Source organism: Haemaphysalis longicornis, unplaced genomic scaffold (genome assembly GCF_048455015.1).
Source record: "Haemaphysalis longicornis isolate Haplotype H1 unplaced genomic scaffold, Haemaphysalis longicornis Haplotype H1 scaffold_3, whole genome shotgun sequence".
Classification (NCBI taxonomy): Eukaryota; Metazoa; Arthropoda; class Arachnida; order Ixodida; family Ixodidae; genus Haemaphysalis; species Haemaphysalis longicornis.
Window position 1 is genome coordinate 18,397,679 of NW_027526335.1, and position 19,268 is coordinate 18,416,946.

The following is a 19,268-nucleotide window of genomic DNA, read 5'->3' on the forward strand; positions in this document are numbered from 1 at the left end:
CTACAGCAAAGATTAGTTTTTCTAGCATTGTCCGAATTAAGGCGTGCTCGGTATCACATTTTGCGGGTGCACTGTATTTCACACTTGACGTTATTTACAAAATTTGTCCGATTTCATTTTGGAGCGTCTGTCAAGCAGAGCTTCATGCAGACTTCCTTCAATCTTGGCCTTCTTCAGGTCTTTTCTGTCTTGCTGACTCACTCTCAGCTTTCTGTCTTGGAAGCTCTGGAACTTTTTTCTGAAATAGTGAAACATCCAGTAAATTTAATTTTTTAATGCCAACTGTTGTGTTGTGAAAAACACAAGACGGCCACTTTTGCCAACTTATATGACAGCTGGTCAAACAATGTTGGCACTTACACATAGTTCACTTCGCATTCACCTAGGGATCCCCTTTCTTCCTCAGGGACATCTTTTTCCTTTGAAGTGTCAGCTTTCGCCACAGCCCGCACCTGAACAAGCAGAATTGCAGTCTGAAAAACTTGTTTTTAAAGGAAGCTCCAACACACCGGCTTACCTTCACAATCTCATTACTGCCTGCCGTAGGAGAATTGGCCTTGATATCTGTGCCGTCGTGGACGGTGAGAAAGCAGTTGTTGCTGGCCAAGAGGGCTACTTTTCCCTAGAATGGAACCATGTGAGCACAACACCAAACTCTTGGGAAGTTGACAGGTGACTTATGATGGTGCCGAGACTTACATCTTGGAACACTGGCTCCCACTGTTCAAGAGGTCCAATGGCATCTGAGCGCCCCACAACAGTTCCGTCTGGCTGGACAGAGAGGTACTTTCCAAAGCCTGATTTCAGGGCTATCTTTGTGTCAGACAGCTTCACCGCTGTTAGGATCTCCTCAGGAAATGGACCCTCTCCTAAGAGAGATTGCAAGAAGCACACACTGCGTCACTGGCTAGTAAAGAAGAAAAATTCTACTCTTGTCTATGGCAACTTGGCACAGTTGCAAAACAGCGGTATACCACAGCAAACGGCCATGTATAATAAATATATCTTGAATGACACACCTCTGGGAGCCGAGAAGTGTGGGGCATGAAGTCAGGGGAGCAGTTTTTGACAAATGTCTACCGACTGTGAATCGTAGCAAGCCAGGTTTTATGAATTTTTGTAGCCTGCTTCATAGCCCTCTTAGTGCACTTAAGGAAAAAAAAAGAAAGAAAACTCTGGCCATCATTACTGGCGTGAAACCTGGGGAGGGGCAAAGCATGCAGTGTATAAGTGTATTCAAAGATTGTAAGTCTCTCTCTCTTGCCACTTGGCGCGCGAATGATATTTGCAACATCCCAATTACGAAGATGGAGGAGATGTGAAATTTGAAAGGGAGCACTGCAAATTGCGTAAAATAGAAGCAAGCGAGCAAGCACGAGCAACAAACGAGTGTCCCGGTGTGTTCTTTTAGTACGTATTTTTGACCATGAAGATGAAACGTTAAAAAAACGAGTGTCCCAGAGCGTGCTTTCAGTATGCGTTATGTTCTAGCGCGAGGCGTTGGAAAATGAGTGTCCCGGTGTTTTAGTACCGTGACCACGTGAGAATACGATGACGGACGACGACGACATAGGATGCCGACAGCCCGAGCCCCTAAGGTGCCTTGCCCCTAAAAGAGAGTGTCTAGCGTTACGTCCAGACGCAACTTTAATCATCACTGAAGTTATGTCCAGACGTAGCCACCTCCAGAGTTACATCCGCTTATCTAATTACTGATAGTTTTAATCATTACCGGGGGCTCTGCCTCGTTATTGATAGGAAGCAGTCAGGCCCGCCGGGTAAAAATCAGGATAGACTGGTCTTGCCGCTATTTGCATGGAAGAAAAATTTCCTCCATGGTGAGTTGTGAATCGGATGCCAGGTCGGTACATAATGCCAGCTACAGCTGTCAAGCGTTACGTTCAGACGTAACTGCAACCATCGCGAAAGTTACGGCCAGAGTTAGCCTGTAATTATTAATAGTAATTAACAGTGACTGAAGCGGTTTGGCCGGTTATGTGAACACCAAGACATACTCGCGTCTGGACGTAACCTTAGCAATGACTGTAGTTAGGTCTAGACATAACGCTAGCCACAGACTTAAGAAAATTTTCTATTAGCAAGTTATCAGTGACAGATCGCTACTTTACCAGCCGGGTGAGGTCCTCCAAGCACGAACAAGCCGTCATCTTGAGAGGACACGTAGCAGTGCGGAGCGCATTCAATTGCAATGGGGCCTGTGTATTCGTCAATCACTTTCAGCTCCCACCAGCCTCCTGTGTTGAAGAGCATAATCAGTGGGGCGGCTTACGTGAAGTAAAAAAGGATAAAGAAGGCGGTACCATGGCTAGTGGTGTCTTGACTTTCCAACCGCTCGTCGGTGTGGCTGGAACTCTGACCTGATTTGCTCTTACTCCTGTGTTTTCTGCAAAAAAAGAAAAAAAGAACGGTGTTGTGGGATCCAGCAGCGAAAGCTGCAAGCGAATTAATAATCGTCTCGCGAGCCCCGATCACATTTATTCGCAAGGAGGTTTTTGTCTTGCGAAAGGTCGTTATGCCGTGCTATTTACAACATGTTTAATCGCTCAAACAAAAAGCACCGGCGAGCTTACTTTGTTGCGCGTCCTTTCAACACGAGTTTCCCACGACGCACTGAAGTGTAGTCTGACATAGCTGGCTTGGTTCGCGCGGACTACCAAGAATGCCCAAGAAGCAAGATAAAAACCTTCAGAAAGATTTCGTCACAACTTGAGTGGCACAGCACGCACTCATCTGCGAAGCTTATAGCTATAATTACGCTGACAACATGTGCGATTCGTTTTGTTTACGAAATGAAGCCAAGTAGGCGACCACAGAACAGAAAGCCATGGAGAAAGCTAATCCGTAATCCGTTTGTCACTACTTTTTTACACGCCTACTGTTAGAGTGTACTAGAAGTTTTAGAGTGGCCCGAGCGGCGGCCTCTCCCATTGCTCCGCCGGGTCGACTTTCGCGCAGAAAATAAAACCGGTATAGCGGCGGCGCTGCTGTCGTCGACAACTGAACAGCGGGCGCTCCCCGGCACGAGCTCCCAGCCTGCGCGCGGCAATATTTGCGTTGCTCGCGGCGGTGTTTTGCGCTTGCGAAGCTGATTTATTTTGGATTATGAAGTTTAACGCGCCGGCGCTACACAGGCGATGAGGCAAGCGGTACTGGGGGGCTTCGGATTAATTTTAACCACCTGGAGATCTTTAACGTGCGCCGAAATCTCGTTTTTCGCTTTTATCCTCCATCACAAAAGCGGCCCCGCCGCGGCAGGGAATCGAACCTGCACCTTTGGTCAGCTGATTTAGAAAGTAGACGCAGAAACGTTATGACTCCGCTTGAGCAAACTTTAAACTAGTACAACCCGACATAAAATTATTGACCCCCTCCCCCCCCTTCCCAACGATACGTTCTCATTTTTTATGCGTTTTCTGAAAACGTTAACGTTAATTGTGATATAAAGTAACCTCTCGTTAAATCAAAGTCGTAAAATTAGCTCAAAATTTTGAGATAAGCGCAGAGTTTCGAGTTAAGTCAAATGCAGAAAATTTGTAGCCAGGTCCCTGAAATAACAGCTATAGTGGTGCTAACAAAAGCACTATTGCACAGGGGAGATTTCGTAATAAAGGCAAAATAATTCGCAGGAAAAAAGAAACTTTTATAATTGCAGAAGAAAGAACTGTGTTGCGCTCGGCTGTTTTGCGTTCGCATCTGCACCCCAGAAAAGTGTACCCGAGCTCCTCAAATCGCATGGATTGGTGGTCGCCACCGCTACACTTTACCTTGTTACAAAGCAGACGCAGCATGTATGCTGTTTCTGCCGTTGTACGCACGCACTTCTGGAGGCTCCTCCTCGCCCGCATGATCAGCTGCGTCGTCCACAGCAATGATGTATGCGCCCGACAGCATTCCGGTAACGGGGACGCGTAGTCCGCGTAAACTTGCACTTCACGACCGCGTTCGGCGGGAGTAATCATTCGAACGCGGACCTTATCAGCTGCCAGCAGCGGACTTTGCCTTGTGTCATCTCTGCCAGTATATCGAGACATCCGTGGTCCTCCGAAAAAACGTTTGGAGATAAAGCGGGCAAATGCGTAGTGCCTATGGGAGGTAAACACACGGTGAGAAAAAGTTTCGAGAAGATATTTTGAGATATAGCAGAGTTCGAGGTAAAGAGCGAAGAATTTGATGGACAGGCACCAGGAATGTTCTTCCCTTCCCCTTCCTGATTCTGCGCATGAAGCAAAAGCTGCGGGCGCACATTCTATATAGGCTGCAAAAAGTTTACCGTTTTTTTACGTTCCTATTTGGAACGAAAATACCAAGAGCCTTCTTCTGGGCTACCCCTGCCGTTGATGCTTGTACTGTCGTTAGTGGGCTTTCTTATTTTATTAACCTGCTATGTCGCATATTGCAGGCACTTGGTAAGGAAGTGTGTACTGAAAATGAAGTGACAATTAAGTCTGCATGACCAATCCTGCATGCCAGGGGAAGATGCCGCTGTGTTTACTACCTCTTGTATTTTTTCGGGGGGGGGGGGGGGGGGGCTTCTGAATCTTTCCGTGCATTTTTGAAAGTTTATTAGCGATCTCTAGGACGTTTTTACCAGTTGCTTCAGCGACAAGGAGCTCCACCATGACAGCGTTTTGGATGTGCCGCAGCCCTTATTCACAGCAAACACCTTAACGGCGTTGGTTGCGACCAGCACGTGAGACCTTGACAGCAAATGTGGTTTGGTTATGTATACATTGTGACACGGATTCATTTCTATATAAAAGGTTTAATCAAGTTCCGTGATTACATGTGAAGGTGGGAGCAACACCCTAAACTTAGCCGTCACTAATGATCGAGGGCGAGTTATGAAAGTGCGTTGGCCAAAAATGTTCATTTAAACCTCCATGTTAGCGTTATTCCTAAACCTTTACCTGTGTAGACTTTGTGCATGATTTCCCGGGTTACACTTCATTTTCTGGGCTATTGAAAATGAAAACAAAATGTTTATTTTGTTCCAGTTCCGTTTATTTGAACCTCCGTGTTAGCGTTCTTGAACCTTTACCTCTATAGTAGACGTGGTATATTTCATTTTTGTCGCGGTCAATATATTTTCTGATGTATGTTTTGAATTTGTTTTATGTGCGTGTAATTGTACCATCAGCATACTCGTGAATAAAATTTGCGTTAATTTGATTCAACTCCTTTCTTGATCGAATCAGGTGAAAGGTTGTGCGATTAATTGAACTTTGCGGGAATAGTTCTATGAAAGACGGTCATTGGGACAACTGAGCTAACCACTGGGCTAAACCCTTTTTAGTTAAAAAGTTATTTCGCTTGCGCGTGTCATTTTCTGTTCGGCCACTACGGTGACCCGTAATTATGGATCCCAAGCGAGCCACTGCTTAAATACTGCTATAATAACAACTCACGCAAAAAAAAACGCAACTTATGATATTAACCCGCATAACTGCAGTCCGAGCGTAAATTGCAAGACAATAAATAAAAAATTCTTCTGAGAAGCTATCATCCCAGTCCTCATATATTTTTTCATGTCATTTGCGTCGACCAACTATGTCCATCAAGCAGCACAATAAGGACACAATCATAAAGCAATCATGAACTGGTTCATACCAGTCAATTTCACGCAAAATACTTTTTATGGGAAATTGTAATAGCGAAAATGTCGCTGCAATTACTTCATTTACAATCCGCTACGAATGCTGCAAAGGAAAATTCGTAATTTTCCTTGTTGTTGTCCAGCGGGAAAGGCAAAACTAACGCAAAATGAGCTGCAGCGTTTATTTTTCATTTCGTTACCCATAGTCCACTGTACCTACAGTAAATTTAAGCAATTGGACGACCCGCAGAACAAATTTGGAGCGCTCCGCGCGTAAAGAAGCAGCGTTTTCCGGCCCGCGCGCGGCCGTGCGCGCGGCCAGCCGCCGCTTTCGCTTTCAGTTGTCGTTGACTACAGCGCCGCCGCTATTTTCTGCGCGGAACGAGCACCTCTCCGGGCGGCCGGTCGGGCCACTCTAGAACTTCTAGTACACTCTACTACTGTTATATTGACGCATAGAGTTTCATACTAATATATACTAGAGGGAAATCTGGCGCTGCATTCGCGGGCCGCCGTGGGCGGCGCCATTGCAGCTAGCGACGTTCCTCGCCTCCTTGGCTTGGTTAGCCACATGGCTTCTTTTTCGTCTTGAAGCCAAAATTAATAAAACGGGTAACATTGTTTTCTTGTTCATCTTGCATGAAGCTTCTAAATAATCCCTGACAAATACATCTTTCTGGAGCTTTAATTTTATAATAATAAAACAAATTCGATTAATCTTCTGCAGCAATATTGTTGCATTTTTGCAGCCAGAGGCAACTTTTCAGCCTGTTCGGGAGCCATGCCAAGGACAAGTGGAACGTGCCTGCCCGGTACATGACGGCACGCTCGCTGAAGCGCGGCTCCCCTAGACAGTGGCGCCAGATTTCCCTCTAGTGTATATTAGTATGAAACTCTATGTATTGACGCCTGCTTTATTTTACTGTCTTTTTGGAGAAATGTAAAATTACTGTGGTTATCGTGGTTATATTTTTTTTGTTACAACTAGAATCCACAACTACGTGAATTGGTTTGAAAATTATTAAAAGTTAGCTTTCTGTGTTTTGGTTGCACATTTAAGCAAACGACTGAACAAAGGTATTGCACAAACATGTGATAAATGTAAGGCTTAGTAAAAGAAACCTTTTTTCACTATCAAAATGTTTGCTTAGTTTTTAAAAGTAGGAACAACTTTTTGTTGGAAAAATAAGGCATAAATTTGGCGACGTAGTTTCCGCCGGAAGTTGTCACTCAGTAACTTTTCTCTCTTTCCTCTATGCTGGCGAACTTGGCGCTGCCTCTCTTCGTTTCCTCTCTCACCAGTTTCTTCTCTGATGTTATCATATTTTCATACGCTTTATTGTTTTTTTTACGACTGCACTTGCTCCAGAGCGCAGTGAGCGCCGCTGCGGCCGCAACAGCAGAGGCGAAGTTGGCGAAGTGGCGCTCGCGGAAAGCTTTGGTGCGTGTGCCGGAGACCGGTGCGTTTTTTCTCCTGATACTCGCGCATATCGGCGGGAAAAACGGTGCAGACCGTACAGCGACCAGGGCAAGCTACACCACGGATTTACAGCGTAAAGTTGTCGTCTTCGCGCTGAAGAAAGCAACACGATGCACTGCTGCCTTCGTCGTCCAAGCAGCGGGTGCTCTTCAGGATGCGTGACAGTCAAGACAACAGCCGTGATGTGTAGTATCTCTCCGTGAGCGTCGATTCGATGACAGCCGCTGCGATTCTTCGAAGACGTGGATACTGTCTGCTTAAACCCTGCCGAAGTCGTCTCGGATACGCCGGTTTCGAGTTCACCTAGACCGCGTTGGCTGTGCTGCTTTTGGTAAGTAACCAGCCGTACCCTCCCCCTGTGCCTGGTCTAACGCCACTTGTTTACTGACCTCGCGGTCTTTTGTTGTCGCGTGAATGTCGACGCAATTAAAACGGTTATAAAAATTCACAGTGACGGTGCTTGACAAACTGGCTTACTCGCGGTTGGTCGGATTTGGAAGGCGAGCGAGTGCTGAACTTTTGCGTGGCGAATGTTGCGTAATACTAAGCGATGCCGCCGTTTTGGGACCGCCGCTGTAAGAGGGGCTGAGCGTCGATTTCTAACGTCTCACGTGCGCATAGAGACAGCGGTCACTGCTTGTTTTTTTAGCGTATGAACTCCATGATGGTGATACGACGAACTTTTGTACTTCGGAAACTAAAACGATAGTGGCAATTCACTCTTTTTTGTTTTATTTTTAAATTATGCTGCTGTGATCAGCAGTGTCGATGTTAGCAAGAATGAGGAACAATTAACAAAAAAGTCTACTTAACGACTTGGACGCCGTTTTCACCGTCTGGCTTGTTCTCGGCATAACAAAAACAGGTTTTAGTCCCCTTCGTCGGGCCGCTTTGCTTCAATATGCTCCACGATTGAGTGACGAGGTTTAATTAGAGGCTCTAAAGTGCAGTGATACGAATGGAGCGGTAGACGCCGCTGCTTGAATCCCCATAGTTTTGATGTGAAGTCATGTTGTCACTGCGCGCTGCTGTTGCCGAGAGGGGAGGAAAGCCAGCTGGAAACGCGCGTACAAGGCTGCGCTCGATTGACAACTGTGGCACGAATGCCTGTGCGCGTGTTGGCCGCTGTTCCAAACGTGTCCGTGTTGTGGAGGGCGGCGACACTTCTACGCACGGCTACAGTGAAGCGCGGCAGTAGGGGTTTATGCAATATTTCGATTTGGGGGTGGGGGAGGGGGGTGTATAAATCTCTGCACGGCAGCATGGCTGCCAATGACAATGATACCGTTTGAGGTGAACGCATGGTAGACCTTGAGTGAAGAGAGGAAGCATGCGCGATCGAAACCTGTACTTCATGAGCGCGCGAAGCTCATCTTGACACAAATAGCTTTTGTGTAAAGCGTTTGGTCTGAGGGATGCGGGTTATAGCAACACCCTTGAGAGGGTGTTGGTTATAGATGAATGTTCGAAAAGTCTCGAGGCTGGCAAAAATAGGTGCAACATGGATTTTTAAAGCAGCATGCATCGGAGTATCAGTACAACTAAGGGGGTCGCACTCTGAATACGTCAATCCTGAGGGGGCCAATTTATGTGCTAAACGCGAATACGAACGACTTCTACACTGCGGCCGGCTCAGTTTTGCCTGCTTGCAGTAACTAATCTTTGTTTTTTGGCATTGTCCGAAACTTGCGCTGGTCACGATGTAGAGCGCGACCGTCAGACCGGTGTGTCTGCGCGGGCGTTACTCGCGAAGCAGTAGTAGCAGCTGTGCGAACAGCAAATTGCATTCCCAGTTCGAAACGGGACTGTGATTCAGAAACACAAGAGCCATGTTTGAGGGAAAGAGGGAGAGCGAAATTAAACAGGATGGGATAGCCGCCTATCTTCCGTAGCCTTGTCGGTGCGTTATGACAAAGGTTTCACTGACAATGCCCCGGGAGTGCTGTTTCAGGTGTAATTACTAGGGGGAATGAAAATATCACTTGCCGAGCTGCAAAAAGAAAGTGCCGATATTGCTGCAGCTATATTAACCTTGACGTTCCATCCGACAATGCGTCATCAGCTGTACGCAGATCCCTGTGATTTCGCTTGCGCCCTTGTTTCCTTATTTGTCTCTTCCTACTCATGGAGTGTAGTAATGTGCCATACATCAGACGTTATGCGCATACACTTGTATAGAGCCATGCACTCTCTACCACATGGTGTGGGAGCGCCGCCACACACCATCCCTTGCCCCAAATCCAAGCCCCTCATTTGAGCAGTGGGAGGGTCGGATGACCAGCTCCAACACGTATCACCAACAACGTCTGGTAGAACTGGCGAGACAGGCCTCCCATTCCTAGAGCATCCTGGACTAAGGGTTCCCCCCCACCTGGCCGTCAACCCGATAACTTTGCTACAATAACCGTTTATTCCTCCTCCTCCTCCTACTCATGGCGCAGATACTATAGTTCATATCACAAGCTAGCTGCAGCACTGTGGAGGCTACATTGTTGTCCCCCTCAGGGCGCCTAACTCACCGCGAAGGAAGCGACAAAGGGCGCCGGGGCCGTGCGGTGCCACTTGCCGAGACGGGAGAAGGGAGTGTCCTCTCAGGACCCCCTTCACGGCGGATTAGGCGCCCTCAGTGGGCGCACTATTGATAACAATGTAGCCTCCACAGTGCTGCAGCTAGCTTGTGATATGAACTATAGTGCAGTTGACAGCTGAATGGAGAGGATCAAAATTTCGGTCAAGGGAGAGCAGCCTTAGCCCGGTGGCACAGTTTCGACAAGGCACTTGGCCTCTCAGGGTGAAGACAGGTCCCGTGTCGACACGTTGGTACCGGGCTGAGGCTGCTCCCTTGTCCGAAGTTTCGCCTCCGATTCGACCTTCGTATTTTAAGCTCCATCAGGATCATTATCGTCACGTATGTGTCCCCTTCAGGACGTAGGTCTCTCTCATAGTCCTTCACTGCTCATCTCTTGCCATGACAGAATCCATCCCTTGCCTCCGAATTTTCTTATTTCATCCCGCCGTTGAGCTATCCGTCTCCCTCTACTTCTAGTCCCGTCTCTCGACAACCGCTGTCACCCAGGTGGCCCAGCGGTGCTCGGTTTTCCGCATTACATGTGCAGTGCTTGTTCACTTCCTCTTACATTGATCCATAGCATGTTTCCCACCCGAGTTTGTTCCCTAATCCAAGAAACTCGTTTCCTATCCTTAAGCGTTACTCCTGTCATTCTTCTTTGCACTGCTCGTTGAGCCGACCCAAGTTTTGTTTCAACGTTTTTTATGTAAGTCCCGAAGTTTCTGCCCGAAAAGCCATCACGGGGAGTACTCATTGGTTGTATGGCTTCTTTTTTTTCTTTTTTTTTTTGTGTGACTGTGTCCTGCTGTTCATTACGTGAGAGGGCTTCTGCTTTTCTCCTAACGTTGTTTGGAGCAACACTGCTTTTTTAAAGTTGTATTCTTCGACTCAGTAGTGGTCCCAGAGATTGGTTTGGGGGGGGGGGGGATTTTCTGTGGGGGGGAGGGGGGGGGGGGGGCGAGGCGAATAAAGAATCGCTCCCCGCCTTGTGCCAATTCTGCTGAAGTGGGGATAACCATGGAGGCGTGTGCGCGTATGCGGTGCAACCCGCTGGGATTTAACTTCGCGCAAGTGGAATGCTTAAAAAAACTAAAAAATAAGTAAGAAACTGAGGACCTCTTTGGGGGAAGGCGACCCCCAAATAATCGTATTACTTACAAGTCTATTTACGGTGCGTTTTATTGCACCGAAGCGCAGTCGTGTTTAAGGGTTGATCTGCGTATGCCCCCGTCTTAGCGAAAATGAATGAATGAATCAATTTCGAAAGAAAAGTCCGCCAGCAGGCGTAATTAATCTTTTCACACCTAGGATGCCCTTAGCTTCTAGCCGAGTTCGTAAATAAGAGGAAATGAAGGTGTACCTGAGCGTACCTGCCGTTCATGATAGTGCAGCGTGAAAATTGATCATTTTGCTTATTGTGTCCTCTAACCACCCTAACGGTTATTACCTCCACTTAATGGTGAGTTATATGAAAAACATGTTTGCTTCCTTCTATCTACTTGATAAACCTGTTTCTCCAATATGCGTACTATTGTGTTGCAAGCAAGAAAGAAGCGCAGCGTTGTCTATTAGTGAATATCAGTTGATCACTATACCAGCGGGTTACGGCAGTATAAGTATTACCACTCTGGTAAACTTACCGAGGAAAATATGCGCATACGAAGATTGCACAGATTGGACATAAAATATCTCGTGCAGATGCGCCACCTTGTAAAAGTGTTCGACATACACATTTGTTTATTTAGCACAACTGTCTGCAGAGTTCAGTTGAAATCGCTTCATAAGGGGTACGATTACAATATCTATAAAATCAGTTATCTTCTGAACGATCAAGTACAAGAACTCGCACGTGCACAAGCTACCTACAACATTCTAGATCTATTTGTATATATGTATATAGATATATCTATCTCGTCTCTCAGGAGGGCTACGAACCAAACAAAATGCCATGACAAAAAAAAAAGGAGAGGGATCCTTTGAGGGTCGCTCACGGGGTGCGAATCATATACCACGACCCCTCGATTTGAAGCGGCAGCCTGCTGCTTGAAATCAGCAGCAGTATGTATACTCTCCGCGAGTTAGCTTCGCTGGATAAAATGAGCCTTGATATATGACTCCGCGTATTCACGAGTCTTGTGCCGCTTAATCCTTCGACCGAGTGAATGAGTACGCAGAGGCAAGTAGACAACAATCACGGACCAGCTTCTCTTGCATTATTATTATTTTTTTCCGGGGTTAAACGTCAACCGAATGGGCCTGACCGGATCTAGGCGGCCAAAACCACCCGAGCGGAGTTATTGGCGCTCCTGGAGCGGAAGGCGCGAGACAGCCTTTTTGCAGCGACGCTGTTTACCTCTACAGCGCATTCGTTCCAAGGAAGGAGGAGGTGGAGTACCAGAGCATGGAAATGGCGAGCAAACAACGGGGTGGGGACGAGGGCGCGACGGGGCAGCAGCCGTGCCTCGGGAGAGTGTGGAGAGAGTGTGGCGTCGGCGCTTGGCACTGCAGTGCAGCCGAGTAAAGGGGGAGAGCTTGTAGCGCAGCAGCAGAAACGCGGGAGAGGGGGAAGATGTGTGGTTTTGAAGCGACACAGCCGCTCCGGCCGCCAATCACGTGGGAACCGATGGTCCCGCAAGCCGCAGCAGTTTCGTGCACTGTTTTGAACTGCACCCCGGTCAATCGGGTTTTGTTTCGTAAATGTATGCAACCCAGCGAAAACGAAACAGCCTCGCTGGGTAATCCACCATCATCTGAATGGTTAGTCTCACAGTTTTTAATGACGATGGTCATTCTTGGGCTACTTAGCTGCGAAAATTTTGGTCTGTCTGTCTGTCACTCGATTCAGCCGCCAGGATAAAAGTTAAAATGAATTCTTGACTGAAACGTTACTATATATATAGACAACATTTCAGCTTAATGAAGCTAGAAATATGCTCTATATCTGTCAACAGTGTTAAGCAAAAAGATATTAGGCTTATTTGAGATAGAATAACAACACGTAGCTGGTGTTTGCAGTGTTCTTTTAATTAAAAAGTGGATGTGTGCTCGATTTTTGCGAGAGCAAATAAAAAAAAACTCGTTGAAAGCAGTGTTCTAACCACGAAATGCAAACAAGGCTGGCGTCCGAGTCTCGCGCTTGTGGCTTGAGTAAAGTAAAGTAAAGTAAAAGTTCCTAGTCCCCTTTGATGCGGGGCAGGCGCTAGGTAGCGCCACAGGAAAGAGTTTCAGTTTACAGTTTGTTCGTCGCATTCAAGTTTTCTTTTTGCCCGGTCGGTGTTCTCCGCTCCCAATCCGCTCCGAGCCATGTCGAGTCGGACAGTTCAAACAGATGGCGCGCCAGCAGTGCTAACGCGGCAAAATTGAACCCCGCAAATCTGCAATGGGTGGGGCTCTTCGATTTACAGTCTCGGACTCATCGCGGATAGTCTGCGGGTAGTCCGAGGGTTCCCCGGAGCCATAGGGATACGTGGGAAAATCGAACGCCGGACTGCTTCTCGGAGAGTCCACGGTGAGTCCGAGACTGTAAATCGAAGAACCCCGGTGGTGCGATACAGGAGGGGAACAGCCGAAGATTTGGGTGGATGAGACAGGTGAGACAGTTGCGTGGCAGGGGCGGCAGGAGACTCGTCTTCCGACATTTGCAGTGACGCGAGCAGATGCGCGGCCAATTTTTAAAAAGATATGTCTGCTTTTTTTTTTTTGGCACCGTGTTAATGCGGAATAATTGGGTAGGTCGAAAATCTGGCGTCGTGGTCAAGAAGTGGCCCTCAAAATGGCCGTCTCGTCAAATAATGAAAAACTACTGAATAATGATTGAAAACAAATAAATGTAAGCAACACCGTTCGAAAGTATCCCGTTGCCACGTGCCTGTATTCATTAGAAATGAACTCATGCCTTTCATGTTCCACATCACCTCAAGATAATGAGAATATGGCTAGTTGTCACTACCACGAAACGGGTAACATATTTCCGGGTTGCCTGATTGTAGATAATGAATAACCGTACTGTACTGCCTTGTTACGCATGGCGTGGGAATGGTTCTAACATTTATTTTGTGGACGTTACCTATGCCATTTATGTTTGTGTAGTAAGAAACCCTTTTTTGCAGTGTTGAAGATGTTTTTTTTTTTTTTCGGGGCGTGGCATTTGCTCAGCAGTGTATTTGTCTTGAAAAGTTTGGCCCCGATTTTTCATATCCTGATATTCCAATTGGCGTCCCCTTGACTGTCAGCGACGCACACAAGACGTGGCTTATTGGCTGGATGCTACAATGATTTTGTAGTACGAATAAATATTAGCGGTATTATCATAGTGTTCAAGCTGCTAATGAGCTGCAGTAGCGATTCTCTATTATTGCCGAAACGTTCACTACAAGAAAGGTAAAAACGAAAAGTAAACAACTTCCGAGTTGCCGTATCTTCGCTTCAGGGCAGGAGTGGTTTCCTAAAGAAACTTCGTTCCAGCGGAGTAATCTCCAGCTCGCGTTTTTTATTTAAGAGAGCGGCGGACGGGAGCATGGTGAAGACGCTAATCTCGCCCGTGCTGCTTTTAAATGCGCGTTCTTCCATTTCCGGGCGCAGCGCGCAGCATTTTGAAACTTTGTTTCGAGGCAACAGCGGCACCGCTGCCTTGAGGTGCGCCTTGGCGGAGGGCGGAAGATTTACCTAGACCACATGGGGTCCGTTGCATCTTCTCGGGACACAGAGGGAGGTGAAGGGACACACGCCCTTGACCACGCCGCGATTACGCTGCAAGCTGCGGCAGCGCAGATGCCGGCGCTCGTTTCATTCGCGTGAGGCAAGAGGAATTACCCGCGGTTCTGTGCTTCCTTCCGGCGCCGGAGGTGTCCCCCTCCCCCTGTTGGAAGGAGGATGTGCCGTGTCGCACGGCGGGTTGCCTTCGTGCAACTGCGTTGAAATGACGGAAAGAGGCTGGGCCGAGGAACTTCCGCGGTTTAATGGAAGCGGAGGCCACCGATGCGCGAGAAAGTGTTCTGGAGATCATTCGCACGCGCGGATTTCAAAGGACAAGTTGTGCGCCTGATAGTAAACAAACTGAAACGGAGGTGATACCAGAAATACAGTGTGTCTCGTGCTCTGGACGGTCTCAAGGAGTCCTGGAATAAGGACTTTTCCCCAAGGCGAACTGCTTCATAGGGACGTTTATTCCTCCTCCTTCTCCTCCTCCACCTCTCGTGCTCCGGTGCAACTTAGTTTTAAGGTGGGATAATGGCGTGTTGCAGCCTGAACCGGAAGTGGCTTGTGTAGGCGACGCTCAGCCGCCGCAAGCGATCAGAGCCATTTCGTCGTGTTTGGTGAGCCTTTGTGGCAAAACAACCTGCGTCGCAGCCAATGTGTGAAATGCTGTGTTCAGTGCAGTCGTCAGTCCTGCTAGTGGGAGCAGGGCCTGCTATGCTAGTCCAGGTGAGGGTATACGCTGCAGAATAGCCAAGAATCGCGTTAAGGCGGGCTTAAAGTGCACAGGTGGGCGCATAAGGGGCATTCTGCATTCTCTCTTACTCCTGAATGCCTAGAGCATGGTGTTGTCACTATACCTCGTCCGCGCGGCGTGCGATCGCTGTCTATATGTGCGTCCTGTGCTATGTACAGCAAAGAGCCGCGCAGGCCATAACTGCGCCATTTCGTCGCTTGACTGGACCTGCGGCAGGCTTGCAGTTGTGCACCACCGCTGTTCTCTCTCGACGGCGCAGGGACGGCGGTGGCGGCGTCGCGAGTGCACCGGGCGGCATGGCCGCCGAGGAGTCGAGCATGGCCTCGCTGTCGCTGGCCGCCGAGCACGAGGCCCCGCGCCGGCGTCGGCTGGGCCGCTGGCTGCGCGAGCTTCCGTGGCGGTGCTGGCGGCGCGGCTCGGCGGGCAAGGACCCGGCCGCCGAGCCCAACCGGCGCCTGGTGCCCAACCACACGGTGGCCGAGGACACGCCGGCGGCCCAGCACCCGAACCGGGGCTTCGCCAACAACGCGGTGCGCACCACCAAGTACACGCTGCTGTCGTTCGTGCCGCGCAACCTGTTCGAGCAGTTCCACCGGTTCGCCAACCTCTACTTCCTCGGCATCGTGCTGCTCAACTGGGTGCCGCAGATCAACGCCTTCGGTAAGGAGGTGGCCATGATCCCCGTGCTCTTCGTGCTCGGCGTGACCGCCATCAAGGACGCCTTCGAGGACCACCGCCGATACGTCTCCGACAAGCGCGTCAACAACTCCACCTGCCGCGTCTACAGCAAGTGAGTCCCCTGTTGACGTCTCCGTTTCGCCTACAACCTTTCTTCCCCCGCGCCTTGTGCGTTCAGACCGCGGAAACGGCAGCTGCACACGCGATAGCCGAGACGTGATTGACACTCGGGGAACCATGACGCGGCGGTGTCAGAAGGTCGACGCCGGGGCGACCCGTTAGCCGTTTGCTCGTGACGCTGCGAAGGCCTAGGCGCAGCTTCCAAATGATGCGCGGTAATTTCGAATTGCGTGCTCGTCTTCCGCGTGCGAGCACAACTTCATATCGGAGTCCGTTGCCTCGCTATCGACGTCATCTCGCCGACTCCTTCAAGGCCCCGGGGCGTTCGATGCCGGGAACATTAGGCGGGTTGTATAACTGCCCTCTGATGGAGAATCAAGCTCTGTTGCGCGGAAGCCGTAATGCCTTGGTGACCTCATATTGGGATTTTTTTTATGCGCCTTCTTGGCTTCCCAAACCCCTGTTCTCATAGAAGACAGTCGGCATTCGACGTTCTTGTTGTGGTTGTTTTCGTTAACCTGGAAAAAGGGTATTGTTGTCGCACCTGCAACGGTGCCGCGGTGAGCACTGAATATCGGGGAACTATTCTCGGGGAAAATGTTTTTTATCGTCTTGTAACCATTATTAAGGCGACGTATGTTTTAAGGGCACGCGCCGTGAGGTACAGGAAATTGCTGGTAGAGAGAGAGAGAGAGAGAGAGAGAGAGAGAGAGAGAGAGAGAGAGAGAGAGAGAGAGAGAGAGAGAGAGAGAGAGAGAGAGAGAGAGAGAGAGAGAGAGAGAGAGAGAGAGAGAGAGAGAGAGAGAGAGAGAGAGAGAACGTGGTCGGGCCGAGCGCGTGCCTGGAAAGGGAGAAAGCAGCTCCAGAGGAAGGAAGGCTGCTGCCGCACGTGCAGTATCAGCCGCCTTGAAAGCTGGAGTTGCCGACGGGGCCGGACAGAAGTCTCCTGGCGATGGCTAGTGAGCGGAGCAAGCTCACGTGGTGACGGGCGCGGCCGCATAGCTGAGCAGTAATTTCGACATCATATAAACAGAAGGTCCAACTAGGCTTTCGCCTTCACATTCCCGGAGAGTTCTAAGCTTCCCTGGATTCCCCCCCCCCGCCCCTTAGTAACGAAGAAACAAAAAATTAACAAGCCATCCTACTCCTCCAGAAATGGGCGGCTAGCAAGGCTTTTGCGGGTACCGCCATTCAGTAACTATGCACTGAGTGCAAATTACGAGCGTTAATCTGTGTACAGCCTTATTAACGGAATATTAGCGAAACCCTTTCCATTAATTCTTCCGGGATAATCGCGGAACGTGGCAGTTTTCTCACTCATACATCTATTTCTTAGCGTGGCTGCGTATTGCGTGCTCGTGGAGAAGTGGTGTTCGGGTCGTTTTGACGTGGCCATCTCCGTCAGGACTCAGGGTTCTGCATGCACGCACCCCTACCCACCTATCGTCAACCTCGGTTTGCTTCAACAACTCACTTTGGCCATCCACTGCGTTCTGAACCATAAGCTCGCAGCTTGAACCACATTTAACATTCGTGTTACTAAATCAGCACTGAGAAGCACGGGAGCACGGCTTCTGCGAGCGAAACTAGGATGTTGTAAACCTTCTTCGTGTCTCTTTCCAAACCGCTTTGGGCGGCACGCATTTTTGTAGAATTCAGAACTGACCCAGAGTATTTTTTTCTTTTAATTGCACTAATACCACAGTGGCGTATAATTTCTGGCATAAAAAACTTTATAAAAGTACGAACTAGAACAAATTATGGCACACATACACTTAATTAACAAATTCCTTATCTTCTGAACAGTCATCCTGTCCTGCTTGACTTGACTGAACCAACACACACTCCCTCGGTAGCCCCCTTTTAGACGAAAAACTGAAGTATTTTGTACATGAAGTGTAACAATTTATTTTGTATTTTCTTATTATTTTGTGTATATGTTTACGTTATTTTTTGTTTCCTTCGCAAAAGCGGAGGGATTTCACGTAAATTTTATTTTATTTTATATTATTTATTATTTTGTTAAGCAAAAAAACGTGTATCATGTTCAGTTATGTATCTTTGTAGTATATATTATTTCTGTTGTATTTTGTTGCGCTAAAAGTGCGTATGTATATTTGTATTTGTTTGTGCATGTATTGAGGCGTGTATAGTTGATTCTTTTCCCGTCGCTTGTGCGGTCTAATGCTAGGGGCCTAGTCAGGCGACTATTACAGTTACAGTATTACAGGCGACTATTAATCGCCTTTTGCCTCGGCGACAAGGCGATTCCCGATGGTTAGAAAATTAATAAAAAACAACTATAAATTCAAGGACGCGCACCGTCGCTTAGGTTTGGCTGTTCTTCGCCCTCCGTGCCGTAGCAGATCCCTTCACCGTCATTTGGTTCGGGCTGGTAACTTTCGCATGCTTGCAAACTCTGCTGGTCACGGTCCACTACTAGTATGGTGCATGTGCCTGAAGGAAGAAGCAGTCCATTATTCGCCGCATGTGCGTGCCACGTCCGTGCGAAGTGGGCGAAGGCAGCCCATTGTGCGGCTCCGCGTCCACTAGCTGTGCTGTTCACTGGGCCTGATTCGAGCGGAAGTTCGTGCTTTCCCTGCCGGCCGTCACGTCACGAACGAGACGACCAGGAAAACACTGTTCGTTCGGGCGTGTCCGTCCGACGGCGGGTCCGAACAATTCGTCGTCATATTCCGCGCGCGGCTGTCATCCGCGCGTCCCGCTTCCCGCCCTGTTGATTGTAGTAGTACCTCCGCCAGTGTGGCCTTCATGGACATCGGCAGTATGGCCGCGCCTCTCTTGATTTTGTACCCTGTAACGTTTCGGAAGCGTATATTTTCCGAGTTTGTAAGCAATAACTACACGGGCTAAAAACATGTGGAACAGTGCACCGGAATGGCACAGGGCAACTACAGAACCACGCGGTACTCGCGTTGTTAGTTTTTTGTGTGTACGCTTTTAAAAAAGCGATGGCATTTGTAGTCTCAGCCAGCCAGCATGTGAGCAGGAATTGCGATTGTAACTGATCCCTCAGCACTACCGACCGTCTTTTGACCTGTATCGAGGTTCTTGGGGATTGGGATTGGGCTGCGTGCCACGATCCTGCTGCCAAGTGGTGCGTATATATATACACAGCACTTCATTTTTTAGGATAAAACCTTGTGCATCTTAACTGTCGTGCTGTGGAGAAACAAATGCGATGGACAAAGATGCGCTCATTGCGTTCTAATGCAGCCTGCAATAAATAAACCCGGCACCTAATTATTTCTCAGCGCTGCGTTTTCAGCGCCGTGCAGTTGTTTTGGCAACGATCAAGGCGATTGGCGCGCTGTATACCTGGCCTTTCGTCGTG

The 19,268-nt window shown here is 48.6% G+C and overlaps 2 protein-coding genes across 2 annotated transcripts in view; one reads left to right on the forward strand and one right to left on the reverse strand.

Moving 5' to 3' along the window:
- Window positions 1–53: 53 nt before the first annotated feature.
- On the reverse strand, window positions 54–2,882 carry Frg1 (FSHD region gene 1). Its single transcript, XM_077702475.1, has 7 exons — window positions 2,592–2,882; window positions 2,322–2,404; window positions 2,130–2,255; window positions 700–869; window positions 518–622; window positions 361–452; window positions 54–238 (listed from the first exon to the last, which is right to left on the reverse strand). Exons 1-7 carry the CDS (start codon window positions 2,648–2,650, stop codon window positions 91–93), a joined length of 783 nt encoding a protein of 260 aa, XP_077558601.1. The 5' UTR covers window positions 2,651–2,882; the 3' UTR covers window positions 54–90.
- Window positions 2,883–6,901: 4,019 nt separating this feature from the next.
- Window positions 6,902–19,268, forward strand: part of LOC144174058 (phospholipid-transporting ATPase VD-like) — a gene marked incomplete in the record, with an annotated part of 124,638 nt that continues 112,271 nt past the window's right edge. Inside the window, 2 exon segments of the mRNA XM_077702477.1 lie at window positions 6,902–7,425; window positions 15,375–15,905. Of these exon segments, the coding sequence (XP_077558603.1) occupies window positions 15,412–15,905 (494 nt within the window).